Source organism: Myripristis murdjan, chromosome 10 (assembly GCF_902150065.1).
Source record: "Myripristis murdjan chromosome 10, fMyrMur1.1, whole genome shotgun sequence".
NCBI classification, from domain to species: domain Eukaryota; kingdom Metazoa; phylum Chordata; class Actinopteri; order Holocentriformes; family Holocentridae; genus Myripristis; species Myripristis murdjan.
In genome coordinates this window covers 15,447,667-15,460,503 of record NC_043989.1, presented here as the reverse complement: position 1 = coordinate 15,460,503, position 12,837 = coordinate 15,447,667, and the positions used below count along the sequence as shown (strand labels likewise).

At 44.1% G+C, this 12,837-nt stretch overlaps 1 protein-coding gene across 1 annotated transcript in view; it reads right to left on the bottom strand.

The window, feature by feature from the left end:
- The window catches only part of LOC115366451 (connector enhancer of kinase suppressor of ras 2), a 61,600-nt gene that overhangs the window by 19,329 nt on the left and 29,434 nt on the right, over positions 1-12,837 (bottom strand). The window contains exons 6-11 of the mRNA XM_030061904.1: positions 12,512-12,631; positions 12,320-12,379; positions 9,253-9,321; positions 6,003-6,149; positions 612-739; positions 288-499 (exon numbers count right to left, since the gene is read on the bottom strand). Coding sequence (XP_029917764.1) covers positions 288-499; positions 612-739; positions 6,003-6,149; positions 9,253-9,321; positions 12,320-12,379; positions 12,512-12,631 — 736 coding nt within the window. The remainder of the gene's footprint in view (positions 1-287; positions 500-611; positions 740-6,002; positions 6,150-9,252; positions 9,322-12,319; positions 12,380-12,511; positions 12,632-12,837) is intronic.

Sequence of the window (12,837 nt, the reverse complement as noted above, 5' to 3'; positions counted from 1 at the left end):
AGTCATGTTAGACTATACTGAAGACGAGTACAAGGCTGCAGCAGAGTGGGACGTTTCTCGTCACTACAGCTGGCAGTGAGGTTGTGCTATGTACAGTTATAAATGATAGGTATCAACAGCCTGGGTTGAAAAATACCAAACCTATCCTACCAGAGGAGTTCTGAGAAAAATGATGAAAAGTGAAGGTGAGAGATACTGGAGCATGGTGGTCCACACAACAAGCACAGGGCCCGAGCCACTCTAATTCAAACAGCACATTGTCTCAACCCTCCTTTGCTCTGTCTTACCATGAGTGGGGGTCTTGTCCCGCCGGCGGACCCCCGTATTGCGGCCCCTATCGTAGTCGGGCCCTGGGGGTCCGTCTCCCTCCAGCAGAGAAAAGTACTGACCGCTGTCCTGGTCCAGGTAGTAGCTGACCGCCTCTGAGCCTTTGGAGCCAGACTGGGAGCTCACGCTGTAGCGGCTGATGTCATCGCATGACATCAGACCCAGCTCCTCCCTGGAGGGTTAAGTTGTCATCATGACGGTTATCATCTTTAAAGTCATCATGGTCATTGTCAGAATAATCAGAATCATCAGAATTGCTGTCATCAAACATCTGTGTGTCTGACCTGGTGCTGTAGAGTCCAGAGACAGGGGAGAGAATGAAGACGTCCTGCATGCTGGGGGCGTCCATTTTGGACATACCCAAGGTTCCACAGGTTGTGGGAGAGGTACTGGTGGGACTGGTGGGGACGGGCTGGAGTGGGAGAGAGACGGAGAGAGAGACAGAGAGAAAGAAAGAGAGAGAGAGTTTCTGTTTCAGCATCATAGCATAACATGGAGTTATAATTGGAGGAAGCAGAGGAGATAGTTGTTTTGAAGCACAACCTGAAGAAACTGAGCATCACACTTTTTTTCCAGCACTTTTCCTCATAGTAAAAAAAAAAACAAAAAAACAAACAAGAACGTAACTTACGGGGGTTACGTGGGAAGGGAACCTTTTATTTGTGATATCTGCTTTGCGCCGGAGTCAGTGCTTGGCTTAACACTCAAACACAAACAAAGAGTATTTCCAGAGAGCCACGATATTGTGCATGTGTGAGCGTGTGTGTGTGTGTGTGTGTGTTTATCAGTCTGACTGTGCAGCCTCTTCCACGTTCTATCGCTTCACTATTCTGTCATTTTGTCTCAAGCCTCTTCACTCACACAGGGCTCTCCATGTCTGTTCCCATGACAACCCCTCCTCTCCTCTCCTCTCTCTCCTCACCCTGTACTGAGGGAGAGAGAGAGAGAGAGAGGTTGGAGAGGACGAGGCAAAGCTACCGTGGCCTCCTACCTCTCAGCTCGACTCCACGACACACACGCAGATTCATTTGTCATCCTGTCTTCTGTGAGGTCCCCTTGCGACCTTGCCCTTGATGTCATGGAAATTCATTCCAAAATTTCCAATGAGTTATATCCCTTCTTAGCCTGAATAACTCTGGTGACAAATACGTAGCTCAAGCTTACGTTTCCCCCCCCCAGGAGCAAGAGGTTTCCAGAGTTTGAAAAATGGGGCGTTTTACACCTCCATTTTAGACGGGAAATGTGAGTGCGGACAGAAAGGACAAAGAGATACAGAACCGGAGCGATGGTGAGGCGGGCAGTGAGCTCATTATGAAACCCCTATGTTTCATCATTTCATCAGCGATGCATTAGGCTAATTCATTCCATCTTCCAAACTTTCCATCCTCCTCCCACTCTCACCCTTCCCCCACCGCCAGCTCCCCTCTCTCTGCTCATCTTTCTTTCTTTCTCTCTCTCTCTCTTTTCCCTCTCATGAAGGCGGCTTACAGTAAGAAGGCTTCACAATAAATAATGGAGAGAGAAGGACACAAGAGAGAGAGGGGAAAGCAAAAGAAATAGGACGCAAGATAAAGACGCAGACGAAGAGAGAGACACACACAGAGAGAGAGAGAGAGAGTGAGGGGAGAGAGAGAGAGATAGAGAGGGAAGGGGGAGAGAGGTGGGGGAGCGGTGCAGTGTGGTGACTGGAACTGAGAGTGAAAACAGTAATTTAGTGATTACAGCCCACTGCTAGCTGCATGAACAGTGGAGTGGGGTGTAGAAGTAGAGAGAGATGGGACCTCCACAGGAAGCACAACTCCAGTCTGTTAAAAAAAAAAAGCACTTAAACCATTTGACCCCTGCTGTGTCCACTCAAAAATACCTAAATATCTCCTGCTTGCGCCTCAGTAAACCCTTCAAACACCGTTGCATGTGCATATGAAAACTCACTCTTTCGTGCATGCACACATAGGACTACACTTTTTTAAAAAATATGTTATTACTTACTCTGACATTGAAACCTGATAACTGACAGTTCTCTTTTAGATGACTGAATTTATTTTGCTATTACACACAACTGTAGCTGTGCTGAGAATATCACCCAGTGACGTCAGTGGATTCGCTTTTTGCCAGTCAGCCATGGCATGACAAAAAAATGCAACATCAAACAACAAAATGACACCAGAGATGCAATGCAAATCACCATTCCAAGGTTGTAAATTTGTTTTAGGCCGAAATTTTCTGTACACTTGATAATATTTTGACTATACAACGCATTTCAAATGTACAGAAACAGCTGCCAAAGACAAACTGTGACACTGCAACCATACTGGAGAATTGAGTTAACCTGGAATTGCTGTCACTGTCCTTGTGTTTCACTGTGTGCATGCAAATAAACCAAAATAATAAACAGACTATGATGTCAACTATGATGTCACGGCCTCCATAACCCCTCAACCTTTGAGTTGGCTAATAAAATATATATAAGCTGCCAATACAGGCTGCCTAAAATAGCAGGCATTTGGAAAGAGTAATTATTTATATGTCTACACATATAACAACAGAGTATGGAAGCACATTGTGAGGCACACGTGTGACCGGTGAAGTGACCTGTGGTGCAGACAGGACACTGATGTGGTCTTAAGTCGCACATGAAATTGCTCCCTGCGGGTACATGTTGCAGCAGCACAGCGGGCATGCATGCATAAGCATCAGCACAGTAATCCTCCTCTTCTTTGTCAAAATCATTGCCAGCATCATTATAATTACAACAGATCATCAAATTGCTCCTCGTCCATCCTGCTGTGCACGCCACGCAAACACACACGAACACGCATGCACATCAAACACATCAACAACCACAAGAGAGTGAGAGAGAGAGAGAGAGAGAGAGAGAGGGGGAGAGAGGGAGATATGTGCCATTATTCAGTAGAATAGGAGAGGTTGCCATGGAAGGATTTGGGACTGAAATCACATGATAATTTGCAGAGATAAATTGTTTCCTTTGTGGATTCAGTTATAATCCAGCTGAGCGCCTGCCACGTTTGGGCTAAACTTCACAGCCGTATACAATTCATCCTCCAAAACCAGGCTTAGAGGTATGAGTGTGCATGTGAATGCATGTGTGTTTGTTTGTTTGTGTGTGTATCTGTGTGTGTATACATATGTATCCAGAACCAAGCTTGCAGAGTGCAGTGACCTAGTTCCTTCGTCTCTCAAAGGAGCTGTGGGACTGATAACAGAAAAATATCTCTAGTCTGCCTAACACGTGCACACACACACACTTGCTTTTCTACATACAGATGGACAGTCATGCATATGGAAATGTGTGGGCACTCGCCCACACCATCACAGACATATACACACACGGACATACACACACCCTGTTCAGCAGGACATTTTGGATTCAGTGAATTATCTCCAGTATTTGCTGAGTAGAGGCTCTCGTTTCAGAGCCAGTGGAGCTGCCTGTAGTTGCTTATGAATAATTAAGAGCTCCAGTCTTTCTGAGAGAGAACAACTCTAAAACACTCCTTTCTTCTCCTCTCCCACAGATATTTCTGCGCTCTGATCTGGGCGCTCACGGCGTGTTTGTGTCTTAGCAGCCCATCAGGGTAGAACACTCAGAGCTCACAAAAGCCTTCCCACAATCCTCTGCTTTTGCGCACAGCAAATATAACAATAATCTCATGACACAGACTTAGAGCAATGATCTAACAAGGCAGCAACCTGAAAAAAAGAGAACAGTACTCCAGCTCATTACAGAGAGAGAAAATGATGAAGATGATGAAGTCAAAGTGGTTGAAGTCAAAATGGCTATGACTTACCCTGCGTTCCAAATCGCATACTTATACTTTTTACTTTTAGTATGTACTGCAGCTGCCCTTACGAAGTATGTACTTTAGTATGTATTGGGACATACTAATTATTTTTTTCCCTACTAAATAGTATGGTAGTATGAGTATTGGAACGCAGGGTTAGTCTTAATGCCAAGGCCATTATAGAGCAGATATCATACCCACAACACACAATGTGTAGCGACTAAATCACAATCTCACACACGAACCCATGCTGGTGCTGTACATACTGATAGACAAACATGCAGTAACATGATTGTTGCCTCCAGAGAGCAGAGGACAAAGATGCAGAGGGAGACAGTGAGAGGGAAGGAGAAAGACACAGAGAGAGGAGAGGGGCAGACCTACAAAAAAGAATGAGACAAAGAAACAAAGAGGAAAAGAGAGCAAGCCAAAGACCAGCAGAGCCCACTGAGCAGAGATCAAAGCATGCATGTAGCATGTAAATGAATTAGTCTAATGCAAGGTTATAAATAGCAGCCATGGAACACAGGGCCTGACAAGACAGCCGTGGCTTTACAAAGCACTCAGGCAGCATCAGACTGGCCCTTGCTTCATCCTCCTCCTCTCAAAGCCAGCCTTCTCCTGCTCCTTGACTTCTGAGCCAGGCTGTGGGATCTAGCCACTCTTTGGAGCCACTCTTTGCATAAGCTGTTCTTTTTCTGCACCAAAATTGTTGAGTGATTTTCTTTGTCGGGGTATGACTCTGAATGAAGGTGACATACTTTCAAAGCACTTGCCCCAAAGTGAAATATGCACTTCTTGTTGTTGTTTTTTTTTTTTTTTTTTTTTTTTTTTTTTTTTTAAAGGAGGTAAAACATCACAAACAGGATATAACCCTGTAAGCTTTAAGCCTTCAAGCAAGTGTTCCACCTTTTAGACCTAGTGTACATTAATATTTAATTTCCTTTCCTTTTGAAAAAGAGCTATCCCTCAGGGCAAAGGTTGAGATAATCAGGCCCCGGGTCTAAATATATATTGATGTGAATGTGACTGGAAGTGTGAATTGACCCTCTGATACCCTTGTGTTACTCCGCACTAGTTCCTGAGCAGGGATGTCAGGCTGCATCACAACTTTTAAATCACTCCACACAGTACTGTGGAGCACAAGGACAGTTTTTATTTCCAGTGGAAACACTGGTATTTCATTTCTTCTTTCTCCTTCCTTGTTCCTTTTTAACCCATTTCCATTTTCAGCAACCTTTATGAAGTGCTTCTGGCATGTATACTTTCTCCTCGGTATTTAACCAACAAAGGTGGACCGTACTGTAGGTTTTATGCCGACTCGCTTCTGCAGAAAGCAATCAACACAGTATTTCTGAATGGCAGTAAACTGTGTCAGCTGAGGCTGTGAAAATAAGAGACTTGTGGAAAAACACAACAGGAGGATGGTGATGCAAGGTCAAACACTGGACAAGTGCCCTATGCAAATATTATTTGGAAGTGCCAGTAGGAGAATACAGAGTGTGGGCAGTGGAAAAGAAGTGGGGTAGAGAGTGTGAAGGGAGCTGAGAATGAGTCAGAGATAAAGCTCCAGGTACAACACGCTTTATGTAGAGCCAAATCATCCTACCCCAAACCCTAAATGCAGCTGCAGATATGCAGATACACATGACCATAGGCTGAGGAAGAGGCAGTGTACATGTATTGTTGCCAAATCCCAATTTCTTGCATCTTTGCTCACATCACAGTGATGCAAGGAATTGAGAGTAGCTTGTCAATGACTCTTGGGTCAGTTTAGCCCTTTTCAGGTCAGGATTTGGGGAACCGCCCGTAGTGCATATTGCAGTGTGTTCCAGCGTTGGTTTAGGCCTCCCTGTGGTGCTGTTGTTTTACCTGCAAGCCCAGCGGCTTCCAGCGCACGTTCCTGAGGAGAGCGGGCGTGGAGCTCAGGGTGTTCTGGGGCCTCTTCTTCAGCGTGAGGATGACTCCACATGGGTCCTCTCTCAGAGCGTTCACCAGGTTCTTCAGCTGCCAGCCCACCTGAGGAGCACACACACCGGGGCTACCGAAAGAACTGCTGCAAATCCGCCACAAACACACATACGCAGGTGCGGTGGAAACAACCGAATCTACTGGGGAAAATCACCGCAAATATCAAGCATTAAAGACTGTTGCTGCAAACCACCACACACACTGAGCCTCCAGTAGTACCTGTCCAAACAACTGCAAGCAACTGTTTACCAAAGTCAGTGTTGCAAATCACCATAAATATATACACCAGGCTGCTGAGAATACTGCTGCAGACACACACACTTGCTGCATATCACCTGTTCCACCATGCCTCAGTGCAGTCACACGGCGTCTGTGCTTCTATAAATGCAAGCAACAGGCTTCATTCTGCCAAACCTGTCATCGCTGCACACTCAGTCCCAACACCGGCATTCCAGCATGTTGTGTGTGTGCAGTAAGACACCACACACCATGCAGTCCCACTGGGCCCAATTGGTTTGCAAGCACTGTCTTAATGATGTACAGGATAGATTGGTTAAGATAGTCTAGTTCTCATGAGGAGATGTGGTAAGAGAAAAGATTAGAGAAAGGGGAGAGAGAGAGAGGGAGAGAGAGAGAGAGAGATTAAAAGAGGAGAACAGGAGGAAGGCTCTGTTATTAAAGTGCTGACTGCAGCATTTCCTTGTGGGGCCAGCCGGCCTGCCTCCACTCGTCAGGCCATTGATTGGCTACACTAGTCTGAGCTGCTGGAACTGTCCGCAGAGGCCACACACACACAAACACACACACACAGCACATACCCCACACATATACCACATACCACACACACACACACACACACACACATGCACATAGAACCACACAGCCTAATGTCATTGAGCAATGAGTGCAAAATAAACCACGTACCCCAAAAAATGCTGTATGTAGGCTGTACACACACACACAGACACACTCATACACACACACACACACACACACACACACACATAGCTCTGCTCTGACCTTATTCCTAACATAATGATGACCAGCTCGTGTCAGCCATCAGCAGCCCATTTCCCATTCTCTTTGGCCCAGTTCACTACTATGGGTTCAGCCAACGTTCACCAGCCACAAGGGCTTTAATGAAAGAAGTTGCGACGTGTGCCCTGGTATGCCCTCCAAAACATACAGGAGGGTATACTAGGGCACAAAAGGACTGTGGTCACCTAACTTGAATCTAATTAGTCAATTCAAAATGTAAACAGGAGCCCTGATTCATTTCCCAATTATAGCATATTAACAAATGCTCTTGAATTTGCTGGAAATCCCCCATCCCAACATTTTGAGCAATCCTAATTGAATCAAATTGTATATGAACTGAACAAAGCCCCTCAATATGTTTTGCATGAATGCTGCTCATGCAAAATATATCAACGGTTGAGCTATCATGTTAGCTTACATTTGTGGACAACATATATTGTAATCAGGCCAGTTTAGAGCTGATCTGCTATGCATTTTTTTTTTTTTTTTCAGAGAGCAGAGGAAAACAGGGAGAGACCCACCAAAATAGTAATAGAGCATAAACTGCTGCTGGTGAGGTTTTGCAAATCCCAGGGGCCTTCATTATTTTCCCAGATGCTATTACCTCCACATAATTATGTTGCCTCTTCAAACAATCAGTTTGTTATTTGAGCAAATTCCACATTTTATCTCAAAAGAGAAGCTGAGCTAAAAGCTGCGTTTCTCTGTCCTGTTTTGAAGCGGGCCTCAAAGAGACACTCGCACACAGACATGAGGGCTGCGTTGTGCTAAGTACGTGGGACAGGCCTACATAATGATTCTATAATGGAATGTGCTCATTCAATATTCACGCTAATCTAATTTTTAAATATGGAGACCCACAAGATGAACTTATCAGACATTATGTTGACAGGGAGAATGCTGGCAGTGTGTAACCCATCTTTCCTCCACAGCAGCTCTCACCAGGATAGAAAACAAGAGCTGTATTGACTGGAGACTTCCCTCTGCCGCTCTCCCACTTTTCGCCCTCCCTCTCTTTTCATCTTCCTTCTCATCCTCTCCCTCTCCTCCCTAATTCTCTCTTTACTTTCTCCTCCCTCGTTCCTCCTTTTTCCCTCTCTACCCGCTCTCCCTCACCCCGGCATCCCCTGACTACTTCGATCTCTCTTTTCCATCCCGCCGTACTGTCTCTATTCCTCCCATGTCTCTCCCCATTTGCCTCCCCATCTCCGTCTCTCTCTCCCGCCTCCTCTGTTTGTTTCCTCCCCCAGAGTGCAGGATCAGAGTGGAGAAGGTCTAGCTGAGGGAGTAATGAGGGGTTGGAGCTGAGAGCCTGGCAGGGTGCGATCTGCATTGTCACCCTGAGGAGAGAGAAAGAGAGAGAGAGATAATACACATCTCTCCCACCTATCAGTCAACCCCGTTGCCCAGTTTCACATGCATGCTTTCACATGAGCAATACAGAGGACGTACGAGGTAATACCAGTACCAGTGGAAAAAGAGCTCGATGCACATACACATACACACCCCTCCCCCACTCCACCCCCACAAATCTCAATTAGCTGACAGCACAAGCAACAGGGAGTGTGCTCAATCACACACCCTCACAAGGCGCCATTCCATTTAAGATGGCCGCTCATTTTTCTGCTTCCCCTCCGACAGGGTGAGTCTTTGCTTGAAGGTAGAGCTAGAATTCATTCAAATGAAAGTGGAACGTGTTCACATTTCCAACCAAAGGCCTCCTCCGGGGCATATTCACCACAATGGCCACAAATTCAAGAAGGAGTGAGCTAACAATTGCACCATACTAGACTGAGTAAAGGTCCTGCCACAGTCCTCTTAGCATGCCTGAGTAGCCTACATAGCAACACAGTCACAGGACAGGAAGCACCATGGCGGTAGTGGTGGTGGTGGTGGTGGTGGTAGTGGTGGCAGACTCCATGCACCTTGACAGTCCCTCAACATAGCACAGAATGGAGAACAGAAGACAGTTTGCATTATGTATTCACAGTGGAAACACATGGAAAGTACATTTCCCATGATTATATGCAAGTACAGTATGTGTTTAGGAAGCTAGACTTAGCACTTTGTAGCCCACTTGTGGTGGTACTGAATGTTTGTTTTTTTGACTCACCACTGTCTGGTGGTTGACTTGGATCACCTCATCCCCTGCATGAATCTTCTTACACTGATCTGCTGGAGACTGCAGGGGGGGACATTTGAGGAGGGAAAGAAAGCAAATTGGAAGGAATGGACAGCCAGAAAAGAAAATGTAGTCAGAGTAGTGTACTTGAGGTGAGCTTGTACGCTGTAAAAAATCTCCAAATGTGCGATGAAAAAATAACATTAATTGACATGCTTATTCCATGTTTTGTTTGCCAGTATTTTACTTTGTTCACTTTTAACAAGTCTTTTAATGCAATATTCAGTCTCTGAAAATCTTTTTTCCCCTTAAAACAACTAAAAAAAATGCCAGTGGAATGAGATAATCCCACAAGCGTCAGTATGTCCTGTCAGATGGCAGCCTTGAGAGGACCATGCCCTTAGTCATGTGTATCTGTGTGTGCATGTATCTGTCCACAGCTAATTTCACATACTACTGGGCCTATCAGCTCAATATGTTTTGTGATGAGGTGGACATAGTGAACAATCTTAAATTGTATAAGCCTGTATCTACAGCATGAGCAGGAAGAGAGTACTCTCTTGATCATCTGTGTATTCCACAGATGATCAGGGAGAGATATACAAAGAACTTTTTCCCAGAGGGTTGTAAGACAAGTCATGGAGTGCAGATTTATACTGGATAATATATCATAGATCCTGGAAATGATGCCTTCAAGATTTGCATCTGTGGCTAAAAGAGTGACTATTGATGTCTCTGGGGGTATCTCAGGAAAAGGATGGTAGCCCTTCTGTACAAAATGTCTAATCTGTAAATAACAGTAGAAATGAGAGTGGGGAAGATTAAATTTACCTGCCAGTTGGTTAAAGATGCCATCAAGGCATAAATCTTTAATAACTCAAATTCCATTGTCATGGCATGCCCGAAAAGACCAATCTAATTTGGCTGGGATAAAGAGGTGGTTTGACAAAATAGGTGCAATTAAGGAGGCTTTTTGCAGACCAAATTGTTTTCAAAATTAGAACCATATTCTGAGTGAGCTATAATCGGGTCGTTGTATATTGTGCCAGTTGCCAGTGGGAGTGGAGAGGTGATTAAGGAGTGAATAGACAGGTCATATGACTCTATTTTCACCCATTCAGGTGCATTCTGAAGCAAGCTGCTTTGGACATGCATGACTATTTTCTGGATGTTACTAGCCCAGTATTAATAGATAAAGTTGGACACAGCCATACTTAGATCTTTCTAAGAAGGTCTAACATATCTGAGACTGCCTGCCACCCTAGATAAAATTAGAATTTTTTTTTTAAATTTTAATTTTTTTTTTTTTTTTTTTTTTTTTTTTTTTTTGGAAGTGAATAAGGGAATGTTCTGAAAAAGATACAGGAATTTTGGGACAATATTCATTTTAAGCAAGCTATAATGTCCACCACTGATAATGGTAGGGTGTGCCAGTGCTCCATATCTTGCTTACATTTGGCAATTAAGGGAGAAAATTTTAATTTATATAATAAATGAAAGGAACGAGGAGCCATAATCCCCAAGTACATAAAGTGTGAGGACACTTTTCAGAGGGAAAGCACAGAGGCAGGGACATTAAGAGCAGTGGGGTTCAGAAGGAAAACGTCACTGGTTTGAAGTTCAACTTTTAGCCAGAAAGTTTCATTAATTGTTCTAGCCTGGACATGATAGAGTGAAGAGATAGTGCCGGGTTAGTGATATATAGGAGAAGGTCATCGGTGTATAATGACAGCTTATGTACCCTGTGGCCTTGAATTGCCCCATCAAAGGAGCAACACTGTCATAACGAAAAAGCAAGTGGCTCAATCACACAATAGCAAGTGGCACAGTCACTCAAAACAATGGGGGTAGGGCACATCCCTGTCTTGTTCCCTTATGCTGAGACAAACAATTTGATTGTACCTCATTTGTTTAGATAGAGGCTAAGTCGCCTTTATGAACCCAAAGTCAAACCTTGAGACGGTGTGGTAAAGGAAGCCCCATTCCACCCAATCAAACACTTTTTTGACATCTAAGGCGACTACAACTTCAGGTGAGGCAGACTGTGACTGAGTGTATATTAGCATTTGTCTAACTGAGCTATGTTACTACTGAGTTTCTCAAGTTTGGAAATGTCTCCCAAAGAGTACAGTGGGAGATATCTGGTGTGGCATTTGTCTCAATTAAAAAAAAAAAAACTTTATCTGGGTGCTCAAATACTTAACAAACCTAGAGTATGAGAGTAGAAGAGAGTTCAGGCACCAGTTGGCATGCAGCAGGTGGATCAGGGAAAGACAGTTCAAAACATTGGGGGGCATGGTCAGAAACGACAATACTCTGATACATGATGTGGTCAGTAAAGGATATGAGTTGAGTGTCTAAAAGAAAAATTGAATAAGTGCTATGACTGGTGAAAAAAAAAAGAAAATGTTCTTCCATTTGGGAAACTGAACCTCCAGGGGTCAACCAACCCATATTGTTTGATGTAACTTTTGATTACTTTAGCTGTCTTGGACAATGGTACAGGTGTGATAGAGTGGTCTAGCTCAGAACTGAGGACACAATTAAAGTATCCTCAAATAATTAAAATCAGGCAGGACTGAGAGAAAGGAATAAATAAGAGCATCATTTGAAAACATTCAATGATGTCAGCCGGCTGCTGAAATGCCTTTGTTGGTTGTCTTATTACTCATGGTGGCAATACACTGGGCAACTCTTTGGTCAACATAACCAACAGCCTGCCGTGCAGTTCCTGTTTGCTGTCCACATGTCCTCAGACACTACACTCTACTGAGTGAACTCTTATAGTTTTTATTTTCATTCATGCTAGTGAGCTAATCTGCCTTATTCTACCTTGTTTCAACATGTTTACACTTGTCCCCCCAAAAAAATAACAAGTGAAACTACATTGGAAACAAGTGAGATTATCTCATTCCAATAGATTTTATTAACGTTTTGAGAAAAACAGTTTTAAGACGATTTTAAGACTGAATATAGGATTAATTGATTTATTAAGATTGAAAGATTTGTGCAGAGTAGTGTCAAGCCTTCTACTAGGCTAATGAAACAAAAAACTCACATTCTCTGTGGTTCCAGTGATAACATGGAGTCCATCATACGTTGATTTGATATACATCCCCTGATGCACACACACACACACACACACACACACACACACACAGGCCAGGAGGGTTTAGTGCACATCACATAATCCACACTGGGAAAAAATATCCACTTGTGTGTGTGTGTGTGTGTGTGTGTGTGTCCCTACCAGCCCTTCACTAGGCATGATGCTGGTCAGGTGAACAACCTCCAGATGTGCAGACTGGGAGACCAATGAGTCTGACGAAAGAGAGATGATGTGGTCGCAAATCCCCGCTAAGGTCTTACACTGGAGATGGGACAGAAGTGGAAAGAGCAGAGTGGAAAAAGTACAGAGAGAGAAAGAGCGAGAGAGAAAGAGTGAGTGAGAGCGAGAGAGAGAGAAATAGAAAGACAGAGAGTTATTGAGATTGTTTTTGGTCCATGAGGGATGCTGTGACCTAGCTGGAGGAGGTGAAACAGAAATCATTTCATCAGATTGTTCCACATCACCAT